General features: G+C 39.8%; 1 protein-coding gene across 7 annotated transcripts in view; it reads left to right on the top strand.

Moving 5' to 3' along the window:
- Positions 1-25,985, top strand: part of rerea (arginine-glutamic acid dipeptide (RE) repeats a) — a 685,623-nt gene that overhangs the window by 114,397 nt on the left and 545,241 nt on the right. For 5 of the 7 annotated variants that reach the window (XM_048561799.2, XM_048561803.2, XM_048561804.2 and 2 more), the window contains exon 2: positions 18,686-19,131. In XM_048561799.2, the coding sequence (XP_048417756.1) occupies positions 18,831-19,131 (301 nt within the window). In that variant the 5' untranslated portion in view covers positions 18,686-18,830. The remainder of the gene's footprint in view (positions 1-18,685; positions 19,132-25,985) is intronic. The other 2 variants (XM_048561801.2, XM_048561802.2) reach the window with 1 other exon arrangement.

A 25,985-nucleotide genomic window follows, 5' to 3' on the forward strand; every position in this document is an offset into this window, starting at 1 on the left:
GTCTACGCATAATTTAAAATTGCTTGCCTGTTTTTGACCCATTTTGTCAGATCCTCTTTGATCAATAATCCTCATGAAACCACCAACAAACTCCAATAACAGGTGGCAGAGTATCATGCAAGATAAGAGATAAAATACCTTTAAATGCAGAAAAAAAATCTTCGTTCAATAAGTGCTTGTACCTATATAATGTATGAAACATATTAGTCTCTTTTGCATATTGTAATTGAAAAATTGATTCCATTCTTGACCATTTTGTGATGACCAAATTATTGCAAGGAGGAAAGGTATTTTTTGTTCAGAGATTGAGGTGAACCAATTTCTAAAAAGAGTTTCTGAATGGATAATCTGCCTGCTATCATCATAGTTCCACTAACTGTGCATTTTTGACGTAATTGCTTCTTGTTGGATAAAGCTCATGAGAGCTGCTAGGAATTGCGTTTAGGGACGTATCTAGTGCTGACCAACAGCGATGCATTTTTGTGGAATTATAAGCATAGCTAACATATCAAGAGCAGACATTGTGTTGCTGTTTTATTTTTAACAATGCTGTCTATTTTGGGAGAGAATAGTAGGTCATCAAATATTAGCCTTGGGCAAGAGGGTAGCAATATTGAGAAGCGGTTGAATATGAACAAGGCATCTGTTTGCATAAAAATAGCCTGAATGGGATTGCCTCTGAAATTCCAATTAAAATACAGTGTAGTCTCCAGTGTAATAAAGAGAAACAAATCAAGCAAATATTGCTCTTTGGTCTTTGTCCATTTCTGTGGATTAGGAAGTGGAAGCACTCTCAACAGGACCATCTGTTCTGGGAGGCTGGTTGGATAGTCTGGGCCAGGCCCTGCTGCCAATGTCCAGTGTAGCTAGCCAGCAACTGAGAAACCTTATAAACTGTAAGATATGACTGATAACACCTATATTCATCAAATCTGTGACACTAAATCTCTGTACCACATTTCAGTCTGTGCTGTTTGGGTTGAAAGCAGATTTAAGTGGGAATCATTAGGTTGACAGTTGTTTATTTTAACATTGGTGAGATGGTGTGTCTCTTGCAGGTGTACACCACTCCATTCTCTTGCTCTCCAAAATGTACACGTGTATGCACACGTTTGCTAAATGATATGATTTGTATAAGTATGTTATAACTCAAAGAAGAAGACTAATTGTGCAAAGTGTCTTGTTTAGGTAACTAAGGTTTAATTATTTCAATGCTTAAAATTCTTGGTTCTGGGTGTGAGTTTGCTCGCTGAGCTGGAAGGCTCATTTTCAGACGTTTCGTCACCATTCTAGGTAACATCATCAGTGAGCCTCCGGTGAAGCGCTGGTGTTATGTCCTGCTTTCTATTTATATAATAAATTTATTAATAAATAGAAAGCGGGACATAACACCAGCGCTTCGTCGGAGGCTCACTGATGATGTTACCTAGAATGGTGACGAAACGTCTGAAAACTAACCTTCCAGCTCAGCGGGCAAACTCACATCCAGAACCTCAACCTGAGCTACAAATCTGCTCAAAATTCTTGGTTCTGCTTTAAACTAATTGGGCTTTGTTGAATACTCTGAAGTAGAAGAACTGGAAGGGAAAAATTTTCCGTGAAAACCTGTATTGTATTATAGATGCTTAACCCTAATGAATAATTATTGGGTAAAATTTAGTGATTAAAAAGTCATTTTTTCATCTGGCAGAGATTGCACACTAAATGTCTGTAATATTAACTGCTGTGTACATTAGCAGTGCTTGAATAGTGATTTTTGAATAGTTAGCACTCTCCTACTTAAATGTTCAAAATTGGTTTTGTCCGAGTTAAGGATAGAAACTATATCTAAAGGTTGTTGTGTTGCTAGAAAAGGTAGTTTTTTTTTGTTTTTGCAGGTTTCTTTTGCATGCAGTGGAATAATCTTGCATTAAACTGAAGATTTAAAATAGATTTGTATCATATGCATTGGTGCAGATATTTTAAAGTTGTGTTACAGTAGACTGAAAATCACTGCAGCGTCCGCTTTCTGTTCCACATTCGACGCTTAATGTTTTATGGGAAAATGAGGGGATTTTCTGAAATTAAGCTCGAGTTACAAGCAACACATTTGAAATAACAGGTTACGTCCTGGATTCAAAAGCAAATCATGTCATTATTTGGTACAAATATCATTGCAGAAGCAAAGTAATCAACTAATTGGAGGCAGTATTGTCCAGCACCTGAAGGGTGGAGGTTAATGCCACCACTTTAAAAGTAGAAAGGTTTTTAGGTCCATATGGTATTGATTTATACTCCTTTTACATTTAAAATTTAGAAGCAGATGTAAAGGAGTTTGTTGTAAGCCATTTGGTGAACAAATATTGTGTTATGGTTTTTCACCGTTGTTAGTATTTCATCTGATTGGCAGGGTCAAGTTTTATATTAAAGTCTTTGTCTCAGTTTGGTTTAAAGGCAATTACTCTAACGTTTTTTGTAGAGATGGCTAATTTGCAACTAAAATATATCGACAGCACTCTGTTGGAGTGCATTAGTTCTGTCTGATATATTGAAAACAAGTAAAATTTGGAATCTGTCACTGGAAGCAATATAGCTCTTCTTGTATCTTTCAAACGCACTAAATACAGATTTGCTATTGAACTACTGTGAAAATTAAATTCGGAAGTTTTGGCTGAAATAGAATAAATTATTTAAAATCTTTTCAATTCCAGCGCAGTCACAAGATTGAAAAAGGTCTTGTTCGGCAAGTAATTGAACCTTAAGTGTTTTGCATCTAGATTTGTACATTTGACAGTTACACTGCAACCTGTTGATTAAAGCCGTTTTATATAACTGCTAGACCTCCTGGACAGCATACAGTGAATGCGTGCCTGCCATCCCCCAAAAGCAAATGCAGAGTAATAAAGTGCCAGATGTCTTTAGTTTCCACAATTTATTTTATGCTGCTGTTGAAAAGTAGATTACATTTATTTCTTCCAGTTTACCACATCGACAAGATTTTTGAATTTCTTGAAGAAAATTGTATTTTCATTTGTTCAATACACATTTTTTCTTAGAATTATCTGATTTATAACTGTTAATGATGATGTGCACTTACAAAACACAAGTGACTAACATACTGGACTAATGTTCTGATCTCTAAGGAATATATGATTGAAAACATGTGGTTCTCTAAAAGCTGTTGAGTTTTGTGAAGTGCACTCATGGTTCAGAATTTTTTGAGACTAAGTTGTACAGTAATTGTGTTTATTTTAAAATGATTGATTCCAATAAGCAGTGTGCCTTTTTGTGCAAAGTAATTATATATTTACTTAAGGTAAGAAAAATACATTTTGATTTTGCTGTTTCTAATTATGTATCTAAATGATCCAATCTGGATTTTGTCTTTCACCTTAAATCTGCAATGAATTTTATGTGGTGAAGCTTCTTCAAAGCAGTGTTTTCCTTTTGTAGGATTGAGAACTAGGTCCTTTCTCTGAACTCCCAGCATTAAATATATTACTGAGATATGATTTATAAATTTGAAAATTAGACCAAGGAGTCATGCATGTTTTATGGTGCTGGTTTTAAATTTAAGTTGCCTAGTATGCTGCATTATAAAATCCTTAGGTCCAGTCAGGTGATCAAATTGTACCTCCTGGGTTGGAGGCGTAATACTGTTTTTAAAAGAACTTCTGGTCACGTGTCTGGGAGTCGCATTGAAAACATCACCATGACATACAGATAATTAGCAATGGCAATAGATACAAACTCTGGTGAAATGCCTGAATAAATCTCCAAAGAAGCAGTATTATTTTGTAAACTACAGAGGAGTGTGTTTTAAGTTATAACTCTGACATTGTGAGTATGCATTAACTGGACTCCTGGAGTTTTGAGCTTTGTAAAACATTTCTATTCACTCTGCCTTCAGTTGCATTGTGATGTCTTCAGAATTGTAAGCTTTTTGGTGGAGATATTGCAAAGCCTGGTTCAGTGTCTGACCTTGATGGTTTATAATTTAATTTCATGATGCGTGCACTAAAGTGTGTTCTGCAAGCCACATCAGTGGGAGAGAACCTTGACTAAGGCATGATTACTATTAGTGTCCCTATAAGGAATTTCTGTTCAGTTGATGAGAAATATGCAAAGCAACAGACTGTAACACGTTCAAACCCATTTGAGTTTTTTCATTGAAAAATAATTCAACGCATGTTTTCCCAATGCAGAATTTGAAAAAGCATAAAACGTTACAGTTTCATAATTCTACCTTGTAAGTTTGGGAATGTTTACTTGCATAGTTTATGCACTTTCTGTGATGGAATGCTTTGTCTATAAATATTTTCCCCAGTTGTGGTTGGGAGTGAGCAAATGATCTGTAAATGAAGATGGATGCAAAGGCAGACAGGTTACCTTTTTCTGATTTCATACAAGTAAGCTAATACTGTAAACTTTTACTGAGGTAAAGTTGTTCAATATTTAATATTTCATCGCAACTGTATCACATCTGCATGCTTCTACAAAAGATAACAAAAAACTTAGCTCCAAGTCTGTTTATTTCAGAAGGTTTTTTTAATCCTGAAGATTACATGAGGTGATGGTAACTTCTCATCTTGTCAGTTATAATATTTTTTTCTCACCAGGTAGCTGGCACTTTGGTGCTTTAGGCTTGTAATGGAACAATTGTGTTGGCTGACAAATCAGAGCAGTGTAGGCGGGCTCAGTGAATGCTTTTACGGTATACGTAGATGAGTCAGTTTACAAATGCTGTTTAGTGAAGTGTATCAACAACGGTCACAAGGCGAAGGCAGTCAAAAGCTTCCAGTGCCATGCATCTATAACTCAACAAAATCTAGTGCCTTCTGGAGAAGACTGAGTAACAACTGGGAATATTAATAAGATCCAATCTATGTTGGCCAATTTTTAGATTAGACAAGTTAGTTTTCAGGCAAAAGAAGTGGTTAAAGTTTTCTGTATACTTGGTACTTTTGTAAAAGTTGCAATTTGCGACAGTACCTACTTGAGCAGAGTAATTAGAATGATTTGGCTCCTTGGCTGCATCAAACAAATCATAGTTCAGTGAAATGGATCTCCAGACGTTCTGGACTTAATGCCTCATCAACCAGAAGTTTCCTGAACTTCTGTTTGTTATGTAATGAGTAAGTGCTGTTTGTCTTAAGACATTGTTTACTGGAGATACTGTCTGAAAAGAAAAGACCGTCAACTGAGCATAATAGGAGTGATATTTGGTTAACGCTCATAAGTTTGTACAGTTGCATGGCATCTTTTAGCAGGTTCATCATCCTGTGGTGCCTTATGTGTAGTGCAACACATGTGGAGTTTGACCACAGAAGTAAACAATAGGAGCGATGACAAGAAGCTTTCTCAGAGAGATACAGTAAACTCAAAAGAGGGACAGGAGAAGTGGCAGGGAAGATTTGAGGGGTTTATGCAAAGGATTCCACTTTGGGCCTACACCACTGAAGCCACGACTACCATTTTTATCTGGGGAGAGGGGCGAAGATGGGAGGATAGGCTAGAATTGTGAAAAACAGTAATGCCCTTGCGAAGATGATGGGAACTGCAGATGCTGGAGAATCCAAGATAACAAAGTGTGAAGCTGGATGAACACAGCAGGCTCCTGAGATGCTGCTGGGCCTGCTGCGTTCATCCAGCTTCACACCTTGTTACCATGCCCTTGCAAATACTACTTTTACTTTTGGCGTGTTTTGCTTCAGGTTTATTTCAACTGATCTAAGTAAAGGATTGCCAAGTTGGAACAGCTTTTAATAAACAAGCCATTTTCAGCATTGGCTCTTCACCCTCTGTTTTAAAAATATATACTAAGAAAAGGCTTGCATTTATTTAACATGTTTTCGTGATCTCAACATCTCCAAAGTACATCACATCCGGTGAAATACCTGGTGAAATGTACTCGCTATTTTAATGTAGGGAAGAAGTTGAGGCCAAGCAGCACACGGCAAGATCCCTCAAATAGCAATGATGATCAGTTAGTGGGAAATTGACCAGAATACCAGGACAAATTGCTTGTTGTTTTTTGAATAACCCCAAGGGATCTTTTGCACCCATGTGAGAGAGAAGACGAGCCTGGATTTTCTGGATCGTCTGACCGTGCAGGACTTCCTTAGTTTTGCATTTAACAAGTGGTTCCTTTGTATCAGTGACATGCTATCTGTGTATTCTCTCAGTATGTGAATCACAGAAAAAATAACTCACAGCTCAAGCAAGGGATTAAGGTAACAAGCAGTGTTGTTAGCATTTATTCTGAAGTTAATGGAATATAAAAAAAAATTGACATCTTACTGCTGCTACACAGTGAGCTTTGGTGAGAAACTTGTGGATATTCCAGATGAAGAGACCAAAACTCTCTCCAAAAAAAAGGGCATCATTACATTTAAAGCAGTTCAGAGAAGGTCCACTCAACTGACTCCTGTGATGAAGGGCTTACATTATGAAAAAAGATTGAATACGTAGGGTCTTTACCCATTGGAGGTTGGAAATAAGATTCTTGTTGGAACTTAAAATCCCAAGGGAATTTCAGGAATATGTTCCCACTTGTATGCGACATCAGAATACTCTCCCTTTTAAGCTGGAAAAGAGAATTTTTTTCTCTCAGACACTTGTTAGTCTCTGGGATCCACTTCCTCACAAGGTGGTGGAATAAATGAATGATTTGTCAAATATATGTAGGGAAATACAATGAAAAGTGTTCTGCCATAATCTGGTGCCACTTTGAGGTACAAAAGAATGAAAAAAAAGCCCTTATGTAGAATTCATCTACATTGGCTGGAATCCTAAACACAGCTCTGGGATTTATGCAAGGTCGCCAGTGTGGGCCTACTGCGGCCACAATGTCTGTCTGTCTGTCTCTCTTTCTTTCTCTCTCTCTCTCTCTCTCTCTCTCTCTCTCTCTCTCTCTCTCTCTCTCTCTCTCTCTCTCTTCCTCTCTCTCTCTCTTCCTCTCTCTCTCTTCTCCCTCCCTCTCTCTCTCTTCTCCCTCCCTCTCTCTCTCTTCTCCCTCCCTCTCTCTTCCCCCCCCCCTCTCTCTTCCCCCCCCCCCTCTCTCTTCCCCCCCCCCCTCTCTCTTCCCCCCCCCCCCTCTCTCTTCCCCCCCCCTCTCTCTTCCCCCCCCCCCTCTCTCTTCCCCCCCCCTCTCTCTCTCTTCCCCCCCCCCCTCTCTTCCCCCCCCCTCTCTCTTCCCCCCCCCTCTCTCTCTCTTCCCCCCCCCTCTCTCTCTTCCCCCCCCCTCTCTCTCTTCCCCCCCCCTCTCTCTTCCCCCCCCCCTCTCTTCCCCCCCCCCTCTCTTCCCCCCCTCTCTCTTCTCCCCCCCTCTCTCTTCTCCCCCCCTCTCTCTTCTCCCCCCCCTCTCTCTTCTCCCCCCCCTCTCTCTTCTCCCCCCCCCTCTCTTCTCCCCCCCCTCTCTCTTCTCCCCCCCCTCTCTCTCCCCCCCCCTCTCTCTTCCCCCCCCCTCTCTCTTCCCCCCCCCTCTCTCTTCCCCCCCCTCTCTCTTCCCCCCCCCCTCTCTCTTCCCCCCCCCTCTCTTCCCCCCCCCCTCTCTTCCCCCCCCCCTCTCTTCCCCCCCCCTCTCTCTTCCCCCCCCCTCTCTCTTCCCCCCCCCTCTCTCTTCCCCCCCCCCTCTCTCTTCCCCCCCCCTCTCTCTTCCCCCCCCCTCTCTCTCTTCCCCCCCCCTCTCTCTCTTCCCCCCCCTCTCTCTCTTCCCCCCCCTCTCTCTCTTCCCCCCCCTCTCTCTCTTCCCCCCCCTCTCTCTCTTCCCCCCCCCTCTCTCTCTTCCCCCCCCTCTCTCTCTTCCCCCCCCCCCTCTCTCTTCCCCCCCCCCTCTCTCTCTTCCCCCCCCTCTCTCTCTTCCCCCCCCTCTCTCTCTTCCCCCCCCCTCTCTCTTTCCCCCCCCCCTCTCTCTCTTCCCCCCCCCTCTCTCTTCCCCCCCCCCCTCTCTCTTCCCCCCCCCCCTCTCTCTTCCCCCCCCCCTCTCTCTTCCCCCCCCCCTCTCTCTTCCCCCCCCCCTCTCTCTTCCCCCCCCCCTCTCTCTTCCCCCCCCCCTCTCTCTTCCCCCCCATCTCTCTTCCCCCCCATCTCTCTTCCCCCCCATCTCTCTTCCCCCCCCTCTCTTTTTCTCTCTCTCCCCCCCCCCTCTCTTCCCCTCCCTCCCCCCCCCCCCCCCTCTCTCTCTCTCTCTCTCTCTCTCTCTCTCTCTCTCTCTCTCTCTCTCTTCCCCCCCCCCCCTCTCTCTCTTCTTCCCCCCCCCCTCTCTCTCTTCCCCCCCCTCTCGTGTTATGGAGCTCAGACAGGCAAATAGAATGAGACAATCACCATCAGGTTAACAACAGACCATGCTTGAAGGGCTGAATAGCCCAACCCAATGTTCTGTACTGTTATTTTGACACTCTCTATATTCCTTTTTTAAGCATAGATGTAGTTTAAACCAGCAATTTGCTTGTAGAATCAATTACTGCCTTGCTTTAAAGCTGAAATGTGTGCCGTAAATCCACAATGGTAGAAAACATTCTGCACAGATTATGTGCACCAGGCATGGAATTTGTGTAGTGTCTCACTATCTTAAAAGAAATCAGCAAATGTGAATGAAATGGTTTAATTTTGAAAATGCAGTTGTGTAGAATGCAAAATGTTGTATACCCAGCGTTATGATGTTGTTCTTGAAAAAAAGCATGTATAGATATAAAAGTCAGCCATGCAACAGTATTCACCATTTTGCATTTTTGAAAATAGTTTTGAACCTTGAACTTGAAGTGAAATTAGATAATGATGGGTGAGTAGGCAAACATATTATCAAGTTTTATCGGCAATGTAATTTTGCCTCGAGGTGAAACCGAACATTACAGCTATTACTTGTATATTAAAACCTTTGGTAAGGGAACACTTTGTTCTTTTCACCCATGGATACTGATTTTTAGCTGCATATATTAGTGTTTGTAGATTTCATATCCGATCATGCTGACCTACAAAACGTACTCAAAATGTATAATGACCAATAACTGCATCAGGACTGGCCAGCAGATTCACACCAGTGACAAGGGAACAAAATTCAATGAACGTTGTAGGAGTTTTCAAACAGTGTAATAGGCAATTATGGTGTTAATAATCTCTTAATCATCTTTAGTCTGTATTATTAGAGTCCTTTGCAAAATTTAATATACGCTGAATTTATGTGTTTCATTAGCAGCAGAAGCAAGAGCGTACCTTTGCACCCTCACGGTTGGTATAAAACTAAATGTTGAATCCCCGGTTTTTACAAAAACAACACTAGTTCATTTCAGTTGCGTGTTCCCTGTTGTCTCAGTCACCCTTCAGCAACTTAACAAATGCCTGCAGTGTATTGGTTACAGGAGAAGGCAAGCATTGTTTTTGAAAATGAAAATTTTAATCTGTGATGACACATTAACATTTGAATATGAAAAGTCAAATTGCAACTTATACCACTGTTGCACTCATTACTGATACAGCACTAATGGGTTTGAGAGTCACATAATTTCAGCAACATTTGAGGCCATTCAGTCAATTGAAACCATATGGTCTGTACATGGAACTATCTAGTCAGTGCCGGTCCTTTGTATCCATGCACAGATTTGTTTGCCTTAAAATGCCCACCCAGTTTTCTTTGGCAAACAATCACTTTCTTACGCAGGAAGATGTTGGTCTGGAGAATGTAGGCATAAAACTATTCAGACCTTTTGAACCTGCTCCTACATTCGATAAGATTATGGCTGATGTATTTACGGTCTTGACCCACTTTTCTGTCTCTCTCTCAATCCTTGATGTCCTTTTCTATCAAACCTATGTGGTGTACAAGGTAATGAGAGGCATGGATAGAGTCGATAGCCAGAGACTTTTCCCCAGGGCAGGATTGACTGCCACGAGGGGTCATAGTTTTAAGGTGTTAGGAGGAAGGTATAGAGGAGACATCAGAGGGAGGTTCTTCACCCAGAGAGTTGTGAGCGCATGGAATAGTTTACCAGTGGTGGTCGTGGAAGCGGAGTCACTAGTGACATTTAAGCAACTGCTGGACATGGACAACAGTGAATTGAGGGGAATGTAGGTTAGGTTATTTTTTGGATTAGGATTATTCCACGGCACAACATTGTGGGCTGAAAGGCCTGTACTGTGCTGTACTTTTCTATGTTTTGTGTTCTATCCAAATCAGCCTTGAGTAAATTCAAAGGCCCAGCTTTCAGGGGAAGAGAATTCCACAGATTAATGACCCTTGTAAAAATAACATTGTCCTCACCTTTCTTAAAAGGGAGACCATTTATTATTAATCTGCTTCTCTTGTTCCAGTGCCCCTGCTGAAAAAAGGCAGGTCGATAAACAGGAGGAAACATTGTCTGGTATCGGATAGACTGGACATGCTGTTGTAGTGGCTCATAAGATGGCAGTGGAAGTACTGTTCCTGTTTTGTTTTCTTCTTGAAAGAGGTATTATAGTTGGAGGAAACTTCATATTTATCATTGCTTTCATGATACAGCTGTTGCAGCAAACTGTAAAATGACTGTTTTCATAACTGATACAGAAACAGTTTAAAAATAATGTTTGTGGCCTTCTATAGTATTGAGCAAGAGTTTTATTTAGTAATTTCAATCAATGGGAGTACAATTGGCAAAAACGTTTGACACACTTCAAGACCATTGCTGCTTATGTGCAAAACTGAAATTATCTCAAGTGACTGGTCCTGCCACCAGTTTAGATCTTACAAAATTTGAAACACATACTATTTCACTAAAATTAACATGTAATGTACTCTCTGGCTATGGCACTGCCCAGAATCAGACAGAGTCTACTACACTAGAATCTCCCACTTTTGATTGCGATTCTTTGAGCAGGTGCAGTATTATGCTTCACAATCTCCATACAAGTGTGGGTGAAAATCGAACAGAATCCTTGGTCCTGATGACTGTGTGGTCAGCTAAAATGCTGTTGATGTATGTGGAATTTTAGCAGAAATTTGTTTTTTCAAGTGAAGTCGACAAAGCTGGGCTGGGACAGTGTAAGAAGAAATATATTTTCTCCCTCTGCAGTGTTTTTTAATCAAGCTGCTCAGACATTTTATGACCCATTTCGAGGACATGTGGGACTTGAATCAGGGTCTGCTGTCTCTGAGACAGAGACACTACCACAATGCCACAGGACACTACCTCTCAACCTACATTAGCTTCAGTGCAGATGAGATTTAATTGCTCCATAAATGCATCAGAAGTGAATAGCACCACTTAGAAATTGTGCTTTTCATTTCCTTTTTATACCTGCTCAATTGAACATTTTTATACACTTCTTCAACCATCTAATTATGATCATTTGTGTCTGCTCCAGTTTGATTTCAGACTGTCTCTCCATGCACTTTCTTTTTTAAAAAGCTTGCTAAATAACAGCTTGTTTACATATTAAAGACAAGCAGAAATTGCTGGAGAAACTCAGCAAGTCTGACCGCATCTGTGGAGAAAGAGAGTTAACACTTTGGGCCCAATGATCCTTTTTTGTTGTTTAAATATTAATGATTGACAAGTTGGGATATGCTAATAACAGAAGTTATCTGTAACTACATTATTGTTTACAGTTGCAAGCAAAAATTATTTGTGTTTATACACTTAAATACTAGCCGCATCACGCACATCCTGTTAAATGTGTTACATTTTCAACAACCAACCTGAAAAACCTATTACAAAAAAAACCTCAAATAAATAAAGTAGCTGTATCCACAGTGGTAGTTCTCACCATTGCAAATGCTACTTTTAAAAAAAATCTTACTCCAATTTATGTAACATTCAACTTAACTAGTGCTTGCCACTTCAGGACAAGCATAATTCTTCACCTTTTCTGCCACTTCCTATCTTGTTGCCTGTGCTCTCCTACTCACTGTGTATAGTTTCCATTTAAAAATTAGGGCAATATTTGAGTGACTGTCAAGTTTTCTACATTCCAAGTATTTATTTAGCATTCATTGATTTCATGCATATAATGCATTTGTTAGAAATAATTTTCAGATGTTGTGAAATGCATAATGGCGTCCGGAAAATTACATTGCATGCCATTTTCCTGACCATTCAAGCATGCAAACAACCCTAAACTATAGCACGGCAATTTTGTATCTAACAATTTCGCAAATGTGCTACTAAGGTTCTAAGCGATTCAAATCAAATCAAACATTTTGGTATGTGTTTAAAATTGTTTTGCAGCAAGTAGACTTATAACTTGCAAAGTGCTAAGAGCCACTAATTCCCCTTAGTGCTACCTGCTGGATAACTCAGTGTACCCTTCTCCAAGCAGCAAATGAAGTACTTTGTCTTAATTTTCCTTCTCTAATTCTTTGCTTAACCGTCAATATGTTGAAAAGCCTTGCAATTTTGGGTTTATAGCAGAAGTTTGTTCATGACATTGTATCCTAGAAACTTTTTTTGGAAAAGCTTGGAAGTTTCACTAGGACAATTTGATTCCATTTAAACACTTTCAGCTGGTGCTAACAGTTAATTATTTGAAAAATGCTGATTTTTTTCATTAGAGTCTCTTTTTATAAATAAGGCCTCATAAATGAGAGAAAAGTTGATGCATGTAGTCAAAGCTTCAATTTTGCCTCTGTTTTGATTACTACTATTATTACTAGAACCAACTGAGAAATAAATGTATAACACAATCGGGGACAGATCTGGAACCAGTCAGTCTGTCTGTGGACTATTGGGAGGACTAGTGTTACCCAGATCAGTAATTCACTGGTGAAATGTTGACAAAATTGGGTTTGAAGGTCTTTGATCCATAGAACAATTCTATACTGTTGCTAATTCACCCTAGTTGGTAAATACTTCTTGAGCCAACCATTGTGTCTGAACTGCAAGTATACATATTGGGTTTAATTTAACAATTCTTCTTTTACAGGGGGCAAAATGTACTTCAGAATGTTTATCCCCAGTCAAAATTATCTTGGCAATAACAACCTTTCCCAAAACTATTCTTTGTCATTTGGTAGTGCTGCAGTTTTGTTATTGCTGATAGCCATTATGATTATCCTACAGCCTTCCAGTATAAAGCATCGTGCTCATTCAATGAGTGCCATCAGGGTTTACGTTATTAGTAACAGATCTTGCCATCTTGCAACTGCCAATTCCGTATGACCCTGTTGAAGAAAACGACTGAACACTGCTTAATCCTCATTCCTTGGTTAAATAACAATTTTGGCATTGCTTTCATCTCAACAGATTGTTCTTATTTTGTTTTGCTCGGCTCCATCTCTGTGAAATGAACACAGTTTAAAAATAAGCTCTGTGAACGTACCCAGAGGATTTTTGTAAAAGATTTTTATAGGGTATTGAGTAAGAAAGACAAAAATAATTGATTTTGTATGGCACTTTGTCACATCCTCAGGACATCCCTAAGTAGTTTACAGCCAATAAGTAAAGCCTGTTTTATAGAAAGCTTGTTCAGCACTTTGTGAAATATGTTTTATGTACTGTCAGGTTGCACACCTTTTAAAATAATTAGTATAATTGGCAGTTGAAAAAATGCATTAGTCAATCATTTAGCAGTGGAAGTAACAAAGTAATATTATGATTTAGTGCAGAAAGCTAACTAAATTATCAGTAACTTTTAATTAAGATGTGCACACTAAAGCTGCCCTATAAATACATGTAAGGCTGTCTCCTGGACATTACCTTCACTGTGCAATATCATTAAACCATGCTGTGGATATACATGTGAGCCTTCAGGCCAGATAAAGGTAAATATCTTCTCTTCAAAACTGAGGTTTCTACTTGAGCATCTTGCAATATATTAAAAATGATTGAATGATGAAGCAAGATATATGACCTGTCTTTGTCTGGATCCATATTGTTGTTTTTGATCCTAGCATAATTGTAAAGATTGTTAAACTATTTGGATTCCTGGTCGTGAACATGCCATTTGAAGTCTACATTGCAATGTTTGAAATTTTAGAAGCTATGTTAAGCTATGTCTTGCTATGTTCAAAGCACAAGTAGGACTCCAGTGAACCCAATTAATCTACTAATTTTTTCAGTGCTGAGTATTTTCAACGACCTTTTGAAGCAGAAATGGTGTTATGAACAGGTGAGGAGAGGGAATTGCTTCCACTCTTTTTAAATCCCCTTTCAGTGAATTTCAGATACTTTTTTCTTTTTATCACTCCACTCCAGTGAAAAAGTTAGTTTGTTTGAAAATTATGGAGTCAATGATCAAGCATTGCTTGAATGAAAGAAGGAAGAATTTTTAGGGCAGAATTGAATCTTCAGTGGGAGCAGAAACTGTACATCTGAGGTCCGTGAGCATTTTTTCAATTTTGCCTTTCATTCATTGCGGTTTATTTTCCAGCGATGATGAGAGGAACAGGCAGCGTCAGAATTTCGCTCTTGCTGACACACATTGAGTTTTTCTTTTCTCAAAAGCAGCGGTTAAAATATAGTTCATTAATGCCCCAGAGTATTTGCCACCCAACAACAGTGGAAGGAATGCCATTTAGTATGTAACAATAGTTGGTATGTGACATCATAGGATTTGTTTATAAGGTGTGGTCTGCTGGAGCAGTGGCTCTTAAGAAAAAGAGTAGCTAAGAAGTAAAAGTTTGAAAATTCTTCTGAGCTGGTGTCCATTTACGCTGATCATGTTTTTAAATTGCACCAGACCTCTACCAATTGTACTTTCTTTCGCTAAAATAGATTATTAGATACTTGAATGCTACATATATCTAGATTATTTTCATTCACTTAATTGGCCTTAAAATTTGTTTGTTCCAGACAAGCCTATGACAAAATACTTCTAAAGTATGTAACACTGCCTTAAATAAGGGTAATTATCTTTGGAAGACTTGTCATTATGGTGAGAAATCCAGATAAAATCAATCTGGATCAGAGTCCTTGACTGGGCCAGTTGCTTTGTTGCTTATTTTCTGGAATAAAGAGGTTAGGCTGCTCGCCAGTAATGTTCACTGGAAACTCTCCTACTCTTGTGGATCATTAAAATTAATGAAAAGATCGCTCCTCTTCTATAAACACTGTTTGGCACAGGCATTGAAATGTGGTTCAAATAAGTATGCATCTAATCGTTAAAAACTGGACATCACTAAAATTTTGTTTTGATCCACCTTGCAGTTTGTCCTCACATTTACTTAAGACAAACTCTCTGGCTGAGCTCTCAGTCTCCTGAATTGGAGCTTATGTTCTATCATGTATATTGTTCCATAATTACATTGTTCATATTTTGTGATGCCTGGTATTTTTAAAAAAACTGGAGCGTCGTACTGTCTCCGTCTTGGTTACCTTTTGCTTTTGGCATTCCTTTTTGAGGGTGAAATTGGCCGGAGAGGTGCTGATGATTTAACAAAGTTCCCTTTGATTCCAACTGAAAAATGCTCCGTTGATTTCACCTGTGAAGTCTTTTTGATTGTTTGCTCTGTTTTCCTGACAAACTCCATTAGAAAGGAAATTTTGTTAACTTCCTGTGAAGCACCTTGGGATTTCTTAGCACATTTAAAGACACTACATTAATGCAAATTGTTGTTAAAAGGAAGATAATTATTGCTGAAAATAATGATTTCAATTATCACAAACTTGTGAACACCATTGAACTTTATTTGTCTAGTTGGTTGCGTTTATAATAGTTTAGTTTTGATGTCAGTTTCCTATTTACAGTACTAAAGGAAGCATTTCCAAATGCTTCACATGCATATTCAGAGATGGAATTTATTGCAAACCATGATTACTAAGAGTACAATGTTGTACTGCGCATTAGTCGCATCACAGAATTACTCCATTATATTTGTATTGTGTTTCTTGCTTGATGCTCAAAATTGCAACGCAGTATTGTTGTTTTGCAGATGACTGAGATACAGTGCTAGTAATTTCTGAAACTGATGTTATGCCTCCAGAAACTTCAAAGCAAATGCCAAGGTTGAATTTTTTTTTAGGTGTCTTCATGTATTTTTAACTCGATTAAAGTACATTTATGTTCATTCGTGTTTATTTTTATCTGCCTATTCTATTCGGGTCTCAATGGTTGGTGGATTCGGATTTGCTGCAAATGCTGAATCTGTGACCAAGTTCTTTTCAAAAGACTGTGCTCTGGCTGAAAGTCTATGAAATAGATTTTCAAAAAAGCTCTCAAGAACATGTTTGCAATTATGCAGAATTTTTTAGGATGTGGAAAAACAGATTTACTGACATAAACAAGGATTGTGTAGAAAAGTGATAAGGGATGCTGAAAACTTCTCGGCTTGTACTTATGCCTGGTTTTAAGTATTTTTGAAACTGAGCTAAGTAGCTTAACAAATCAACCTCAAAGCAGAAGATTCCACTGAATTCTGCCAAAACTTATTTTACTGTGTAAATTTGAAAGGCTAGTGAATTTATTAACTTTATTGTAATGCAGATTGAGTAGTATTGAGTAATAAGCATGTTTGTGCAAAGGTAAAAGCAGAAGCAGTGGTTGAATAGCCAACTGACTTTAAGGCTGTCTTAATAACGGGTTCCATAATCGATGGAACTGCATCCCAGCAGGAATCATGAGTGGGTTAAAACTGGAAGGAGGAAAACCATTAATTGTTGGATAAAGATATTTCTTCGAGTCAACTTCTGGATTTGAGGAAAAAAAATCTTTTGATTTGTTTAGATTACTATGTTGGTGATTCAGCTCTAGAGGGCCTTCATTACAGTTTCTTCAGGCAATATTCATATGTTGTTCTTAAAAGACATATGAGTGATGCTCTAACTCGAGTGTGCTTAGGATCAGAAATCGCCTAACACAGGCTTGCACAAATCGGAATGCTGTTGCGTTCAACCTAGGAAAAATCAGACTACTATTTTAGTCATGAGATGGCAGGCTTCCAGTTAGTTCCATCATTGGAGGTCCAAGGATAGACTTCAGCACAGTTAGATAGAAGGAATGTTCATATATGTATTGCCTTTATTGTATCTCTCAGCAAAGTCTGATAATATTTAGGTACTAGGAATTGGTTCAAAAATGAGGTCACTGTTGTCCAGTTAAATGTGCACTGAACTAACTTTCATTGCTCAGTCCTTTGAGTATGGGAGTTGAGAAGTCATATTGGGGTTGTACAGGACATTGGTGAGGCCTCTTCCGGGATACTGGGTCTAGTTCTGGTTACTCAGTTACAGGAAGGATATGACTAAGCTGAAGAGGGTTCAGAAAAAAATTACCAGGATGTTGCCAGGTATGAACGTTTGAGTTATAAAGGGTAGATAGTCTGGGAGCTTTTTCACTGTAGTGTAGCAGGTTGCGATGCGACCTGATAGAAGTTTATAAAATAATGAGAGGTATAGACAGAGTTAATGGTAGTTGGCATTTCCCGAAGGTGGAGGATTTTAAGACCAGAGGATGCATTTTTAAGATGAGAGGAGAGAGATTTAAAAAGATATGAGACAAGTTATTTTACATAAAAGGTGGTTTGTGTGTGGAATGAACTCTCTCTGGTATGGATGAAGTGATGGATATGGGGAAAAGTGCAAAATTAAAAGCCACTTGGATAGGTACATGAATAGGAAATGTTTAGAGGGGATATGGGCCAGGAGCAGACAGGTGGGAAGCATTTAGTTTGGGATAATGTTCAGCGTGGACTGATTGCACCGACAGATCTGCTTCCGTGCTATATGACTCTATGGCTCTAAATAGCAGTGAAGTAGGTAGTTCATCTTGTTTTGGTAGTATTGATTTGAGGGAAGAATGATGGCCAGGGTAGAACGCCTTGCTGCTGTTTGCATGTATCTATCAGGTTTTTAATCTACACCTGAGGCAGCCAGGCTCTTGTTTAAATGTGTCCTGTGAAGGATGGCATCTTTCACAATGCAGTGTGCCTTCAAAAATTTTAGCTTGATCCATATGTTGCAGCATTGAAATGAGGTGTGAATCAATGGCTTACCAACTCAATTAAGGATGCTGTCAAACTGACTGACTGTGACTACAGGTGACAACATCACACTGCTAATCTGTACTAAAATCTGAGCATGATTTAAACTGTACAACATGCATTGAGTTAATATAATTACTTCCTCCACACCTATTGAATGACTGGGATCAAAGTTATCTGATCATGTCTGGATGGTGAGTAGAATTTGGCAAAAGCATCTTTTATTAACAGAAATGATCATAAGGGCATAAGATATAGGAGCAGAAATAGGCCTTTCAGGCCATCGAGTCTGCTCCGGCAACTGATGGTGGCTGATATGTTTCTCAACTGTGCTCTCCCATCTTCTCAACTCCGCTCCCCCGTCGTCTTCTCGTAACCTTTTGATTCTCTTGCTAATCAATCTGTGATAAGCATCAGTGAAGTTTGATTCCAGTGCAAATGCTGTGTTAAGTATGCACATTTTGCAAGGCTGTTTTAGGATAAACAGGTCCTTTATTTGGCAAAGTTCTTCATCTTTGTCACAGATTAAGCTGAATGGAGGCGATGTAGTTATCATTCTAGAAGAAGGGAAAAGTAAATTGTCTCTTGGGTTCAACCAGATCAAACCTGGATGACTTCCACCTTGATTACTCTTGGAACAGGGTGAAAATGCTGATTTTTTTTTTTCAACTGGCAAACTCTGTCATTGTGATAGCACTTCTTTTTCTTTTGTTCTTCTTTCCTGCTACCTTTTCAGCTGAATGGAAAGGTACATATTTGGAATGGACTGTTGTGTGAACATAATTTTGTAATCTACTTCTCTGTCTTTTTCTCCCCCAGCAGTTGGTAACGTTTTGGGGTTGTTGGAGTGGCTGGATTTTTCCTGGAATTGAGCTTTAAATTCAGAAGACTGAAGCCCAGGCTTACTGTCTACCTTTCACGGAGGCCAAGCCGTGAGAGGACAGAGGAAGGAACGTGGCGAATCATGACGGCAGATAAAGAGAAAGATCGTGATCGGGACAAGGAGAGAGAAAGAAGGGATAAACGAGAGAATGAGCATTCCAGGCCACGTCGCAGCTGTACTTTGGAAGGAGGTGCTAAGAATTATGCAGAAAGTGACCACACTGAAGATGAAGAAAATGACAAGGACAGTGCTACTAATGAGGATGCGGGGAAGAAGTCAAAAATAAAGAAGCCACCGAAAAAGAAATCGCGTTATGAGAGAGCAGAGACCGGTGATATAACATCATTTGTAACAGAGGACGATGTTGTCTACAGGCCTGGAGGCAAGTAATACTTCATTGATTTTCTGGATGATGTTAAAAAGACAGTAATGGATATCAACATTACAAGATAGCAGCCTTATCAAGGGGTTCAGATGACATCACCAACTGCAAGTATAATTTAAGCCATGTTTAATGGTCATTTAAACTCCAATTTCAGGTTATGGCCTTGAAAATCATTTTTGTAGCTTTGCCCCTCTTTTCAGTAATGAGGTATTGTAATGATGTCACCTTTGTGCTGTTAATGTGTAATGATGATCTTATGGAAGATTGACTCAATTATTTGTCGTTTATTGAAATATTTTCTAGTTTCATTCTGACAAAATATTGCACTATAGAAAACGTAGATGGTAACTCAATATTGAAATGCCCAGTTAAACATAAAATAGAATGCAGTAAATTGTCACTCGCCATTCTCAGCAGTATACCAGAAAATCTCACCACCTCACATTATTTTCTGCCAGCATGCTAAAACATTTTAGGCAGTAGCCAGATTTGGAGTTGGAGAGTTTTGACTTAGCATGTTAATTTCCAAGATACAAATAAACTGCAGATGCTGGAATCTTAAGTAGGTCCCCCTTGTCCTCATTTTCCATCCTACCAGCCTCTGCATCCAACGTATCATCCTCAGATAATTCCGTCAGCTCCAATTAGGCCCCACCAGCTGGAACATCTTCCACTCCCCACTCTTGTCTGCCTTCCACAAGGGCCGTTCCCTTTGTCACTCCTTAGTTCGTGCCACACTAACCATCAATCATTCCAAACATACCCCCCAGCCCAGCACCTTCCTCTGTAACTGTAAAAGATGCCACACCTGCCCATACAGCATCTCCATCCAGGGCCCTAAACAGTCCTTCCAGGTGAAACAGAGCTTCACCTGCATCTCCTCCTACCTAGTCTGTTGCATCTGGTGCTCCTGATGAGGCCTTCTGCATGCCTGTGAAACCAAACGTAGACTCGGGGACTGTCTCACTGAGCATTTTCTCCTGGCCCGAAATGGCCAGCCTAACCTCCTGGTCGCCGGCCATTTCAACCCTCCCTTGCCGCCCCACGTGTCTGACCTTGGCCTGTTCCAGTGTCGCAGTAATTCAGAACACCTTATCTTCCACCTAGACACCCTACAACCCTGAGTTCTCTAATTCCAGATAACCTTCCCACCCATCCCCAGGTTCCAGCTCCATCTCCTCCCTTCCCTTTCACCAGCTGACTGTCCCTTCCAGCTACCAACCGGATTAATCCCTCCCATTTGCCGGTGAGGTTGTACCTCCTACTGGTGTCCACCTATCAGCACCATTCTGCTACCTCCCCCCCTCCCCCTCCCCCCCTCCCCCTCCCCCCCTCCCCCTCCCCCCCTCCCCCTCTCCCCCTCCCCTCTCCCCCTCCCCTCTCCCCCTCCCCTCTCCCCCTCCCCTCTCCCCCTCCCCTCTCCCCCTCCCCTCTCCCCCTCCCCCTCCCCTCTCCCCCTCCCCTCTCCCCCTCCCCTCTCCCCCTCCCCTCTCCCCCTCCCCTCTCCCCCTCCCCCTCCCCCTCCCCCCTCCCCCTAAACCCCCACCCCCACCCTCCAAGCATCTGCAGCTCCTCCTACCCCCACGTCCAGCTCTGAAGAAGGGTAATGCCTGGAACATTGATGTCTCCTTTCCTCCAGATGCTGTCTGGCTTGCTGTGTTCTTGCAGCCTCCTGTATGTTGTGTTAATTCCTTTTGATTCTCTTGCTAAATGATAAAGAGAGTTACATTGTGGAAACCGGAAATTGTTCATACAATAACGTGACCCAGTGCATTCATGAACATTTCTCTAACGCCTGTCAAAAAAAACTATACTAATTAAATTTATTTTGGACCCACATTTTGCCTTTGAAAGTTAATAGTTTGATTTAAAATTTATTATGGTGAATTTGATGATCATTTGGATACTGTATTAATGCTGTGCAATGCCAACCAGTGTTGATGTTAGAAATTGTGAAACTAATATATTTTAACATAGTTCCATGCACCACTCCTCAAACACCATCAGAAATGAGTACAAGAACAGCATTTAAAAGACATTTTGGCAGTTACATGGATAGGAAAGGTTTAGAAGGATATGGGCCAAATGTTGAGAAATGGGACTAGTTCAGTTCAGAAAACCTGGTTGGCATGGTCACGTTGGGCTGAAGGGTCTGTTTCTGTGCTGTATAGCTATGACTCTACCATTGCTTAAATTTCAGTTTTTGAATGCTCCTGATATGTGAATTTTACAAATTGCCTAGTGACCCTCATACCCTCTTTGTGGTGAATATTATTTTTTGCTGAGCTGTGGATTCATGTCAAGGGGAGTAATTGGTCAGAATTATTCAATTGCTTTGCTTTTCTAGTTTTGCCCGTTTTGCCCTTTTCCTGAGACAGCTTCCTCATGATAGCAAACAGAAAGAAGAAACCCTTTAGTATCTTAATTAAGCTCCCATTCTTAAAAAGTGAACTTAGGACATCAGCTGCTGATTTTCTGTGGGGGAAACATCAAAGCTGAGCCTAATTTATTCATTCCCCAGTGACCACATGCCTGTTCTATAAGCAAGGATCATTGGCTTCAGGGGCTGTTGTGGCGTAGTGTTGGTGTTCCTGCTTCTGAGCCAGGACGGCCTGGGTTCAGGTCTTACCTACTCCAGAGGTGTGTCATAACATGTCTGAACAGGGTGATTAAAACAAAAAGACACTAGCTCAGTGTTCATTCTTGAAGAATTGGTTGATTTCGTTCAGGGACACAAATGCTTTCTGTAACTCAAGGTCAGGGTTGAAATGACAGTATGCTATGCAATTAATTTTTAGAAACCATTTTTTAATCATGTTAAGTATAGCTTATAGTCAAGCTCGCCTTTATTAATTTTCTGTTTTTAAGTCGTTTCACTGGAACAGATGTATTCTAATTAGGAGCTGCAGGTTATTGTCTCTTTGATATGTGCTGTGACTTCTAATCTATAACTTTGACACAGTATGTATATATTGAAATTAATTGAGTTACAGTTTAAAAGCTATCACATTATACTGCAAATTGAGTTCAGAATAACCCTTATTTTAAGATTTTAATTTTCTACAACTGCTTTCATCTGTATAAGCATGTTTTAACATGGAAAATCCTCCAGTTAACTGAAAAATTTACTACTTTGCAAGTGGTGCGATGGTTTAACCGAGTTGTTTATTATATTACAGCAGCAAAATATTGTAATGCTGTCTCTGTGTTACATGTTGATGTGTTTAAATGCTGGCAAAGCATCATATTTGCCACCTTTACTTTTTGAAGGGAAGTGAGGGTGACTGCCTTTGACGTCAAGGCAGCATTCGACTGAGTATGGCAAAAACAAGCCCCGAGAAAACTGGAGTACATAGGAATCAGGGAAAAAATACCTGTTGCAAGCCATCTTCAATGATATGTACATATGTATATACATACCCAGGTCCTGCTGTTCGTTTTAAAGTTGTACCCCTACTGTGTTGTCTTTTCTAATGAAAGTGCACAACCTTGCACATTGAACCTCATCTGCCAACTATCTACCAGTCCACCAAATGCCAACATCCTCTGTTTACTGTTCTTCCAAATTCAGTGTCATATGCAAACTTTGAAATTGTCCCCTGCTCTCAAAATGTGTAGCAGGAAAAGCAACGGGCCCCATACCCCCCCGGAAACCCCAATTCGAACATTCCTACAACCTGAAAAATATCCATTGACCACTGTCCATTATTCTTTCTTTTCTACTACTCACCCAACTTTGTATCCATGTTGCCACGGTTTCTTTTACACCATGACCTATAACTTCTCTCAAGAAGATGTGTGATCAACGTCAGACATGAGACCCATGTGTACCATGCCAATAACGTTACCCTCATCTGGCCCTTTGTTACCTCTGCAAATGTTTGACTCCATTGATATTCCTAGTTACATATATTACAGAATGGTTATCCTCCTATCCCCATAGCTTGTGTCTGTTCTCCATTTTTCTGACATGTCTACATGGATACTTACACTGATACTTATATGCTCATGGAAAAGCAATGTGCCTGTTGTGAAGTTTTAAATTTTTCAGTTTAAAAATGTCTAACACCATTGCTTCACTTTGGTGTTAGAGTTTTGAAAATGCTTTCTTCAAATCAAACCCACATTTGGAAAGATACAATCAATATTCAATCATTCTTAATATTGCTATTCGCCGTAAATGGACAAAACAGAAATTTCTCAATTCCTCCATTACAAGTTTGTGAAATTACACTGCCAACCAAGCAGATATCACTAAACCTTTGACTAATCCTACATACCACTGCCAGCTGGCTGACCGTGCAGGCTTTTTCAAAGTCTCTATATAATAGGTACTGTTGTGATTAAAAATGAACTCTTCTCATTGCCTTTTATGCAATTTGTGGAAGCATATGGACTGAAAGGTTTGTTGTGTACTTGCACGTCTCTCCAGCCTATGCCTCCTTGTTACTAGGGTATTCTAAGTTTAATGAATGAGGAAACTCATACAAGTAACTGGTCAATTATGATCCACAGGAATGCTTCTACAAAGTACGCATGCCAAGTATATATAAAATGCGTACCCTCCATGTACTAGGGAAAGTAAGCATAAGTGTTGATACTGACGTTTTCAGCATCTAAATAGATAAATTGTGTCACAGGGGCTTGCAACTACTTTTTCATGGTGCACGTGTTTCCTCTTAATATGTCACACCGATTTAACTAGCCGTCACCTGGTGAAGAACAAACTGAAACATGCAAAGGATTTCGGGGATCTGTCGCTCTTTACCCACCACGCTCCTCCTCCTCCCCCCCCCCCCCCCCCCCCCCCCCCCCCCCCCCGCAGTAGTCTTTTACGGCTTGTCTTCTACAACAGCTGAAGCACCATAAGAGAAACTTTAAATGACTTTGAAAAGAACTGATTTTATAAACAACACATCACATTCCCTTAGCTGGTGACTGTTCTCTCCATTTTCCTGACATGTCCGCATGGATACTTGCTATTCCAGAAGGTTGCTTGGAATAAAACTGAGCATGAGAACCACATGATCCATTCAAATGCTGTCAGTGGGCTAACTTATTCTATATTCCGCAATTTGAAAATGATCCCTGACATCTTAGTTGCTGATTGATCTCCAATGGCGTCAGCTTTTGTGGTTTTGACGATGTATTGTTTCATATTATTAGACATGTTCTACTATGTAATGTGCAATATTTACTGTACAGCACTAATTTGGAGTGATGGAAGATGTTAATGCTGCTCTATCAAATCAGTTCATTGATAATAGTAAAAGTGTTCAAGTGAATGTTCCATTTAAAAGAAGTGTGCTGTATAAACTACAGTTGTAATATTCGATTTTGGAAATAGTGGTGTAAACATGGGAATAGAAAAGACAGGGCTTTAAATTTTTTGGTTTCTAGTTTAATATTGGGCTATCTATTTGGATAACATTAAAATAGGAGTAGCTATAAAATGTTCAAATATTTCACAATAAATGCCTGATTTATTTAACCTTGCAATACCAATTTCTATTTTGCAGCTGTATGGTCACTGTTGCAGTAACTAATAATGAATGACAACAACCAAAACATATTTTGTCTAAGAAAAATAAATGCATACATCATTCTAATAATGGACCAATTTGTGCATGTCTAGTCTTTAATTCACCAGGATCTGTTTCACTGGACTGTTTTGCTCCGTTTGAGAATTGGCTTTGACAAACTTAAAATGTGCATGCATTCATTCATTAGCACCTAAATCTTCAGTTTTCTGTACCATTTAAAATGTAAAATGGAAACATAGGGCTATTTGCAGTTCAGTCATGTTCCCGTCCTTTTTGGATCAGCCCACCAAACCATTAAAATGTCAGAAATATCAAAAGACTGAAAATATTTAATCGCATAACACAGATAAGATGTCATCTAGCTATACAAGATGTCATACATCACATTGCTGCAAACAAGAGCACTCTTGTTTGGTTTTATTTCATTGCTTTTTGTAATTTAAGGTTTGGATGAAGCCTGTGCTATAGTTAAGATACCCCAGGGGTTAACATAATGAAGCTATTCTTTAGTGTAGCTAATATGGTATTTAAGTATGTCATGCTCACGCTTTTACTTTGGTAATGATATAAGCCTACGCAGAAGATCTCATCTTGTTTAAACCATTTTTTATGATTGTTGGTTGATGCTGTTTTGCTGAACAGGGCTGGTTCTTTTGTGATGTAGTAGTTCAGGTCCTAGTGGTACAATTTGCTGTAATTCAACAAATTCCAGGAGCTATAATTACTTTGTGTAATTTTATCTTGTGATTCTGCACTTGCCAATTTGAAGCTGGTTATAAGTTGTGTGTTCTTTAGATTTGTTACTGAAGCAGTTGAAGAAAAGTTTCCGAACTGAAACGATTTCAGCATTTATCAAGAAAATTTGCTTCATTTATTCTGTTTGTTGGTTTGCTGTCTTTTCTGGGTTTAATTTAACCTTTCTAACAAGAAGATCCAAGACTCCCTTTTCGTGCAAGGTTTGGCTTTGCAAATATAAAATTCTATAAACGTAGCATAAATTTTGCTTTATTTGATCAAAGTTGCTTATTCTAGAATTCCTTGGTTACTTTGCTAGATGCGGTAATAGAATTGAGTGGGAAATGATTAAAACCAGGGCAGACAGCTCTCAAATCTGACTTCCTGGATCCAAAAGAGTTGGGTAAAATTGGATTGCAGTAATCATGATTTACTCAGTCTAGTTGCAGCTATGACCCCATAATGTGATAATGTTGCACCTCACTGGGGTAGTGTGCTAGAAATTAAGCCCCTCTCTTCCGGTATCATCACAAAAGTTCGTTAAAATTGCACAGAATTCCCTAATTTACTGGC

This window comes from Stegostoma tigrinum, chromosome 28 (assembly GCF_030684315.1).
Source record: "Stegostoma tigrinum isolate sSteTig4 chromosome 28, sSteTig4.hap1, whole genome shotgun sequence".
NCBI classification, from domain to species: domain Eukaryota; kingdom Metazoa; phylum Chordata; class Chondrichthyes; order Orectolobiformes; family Stegostomatidae; genus Stegostoma; species Stegostoma tigrinum.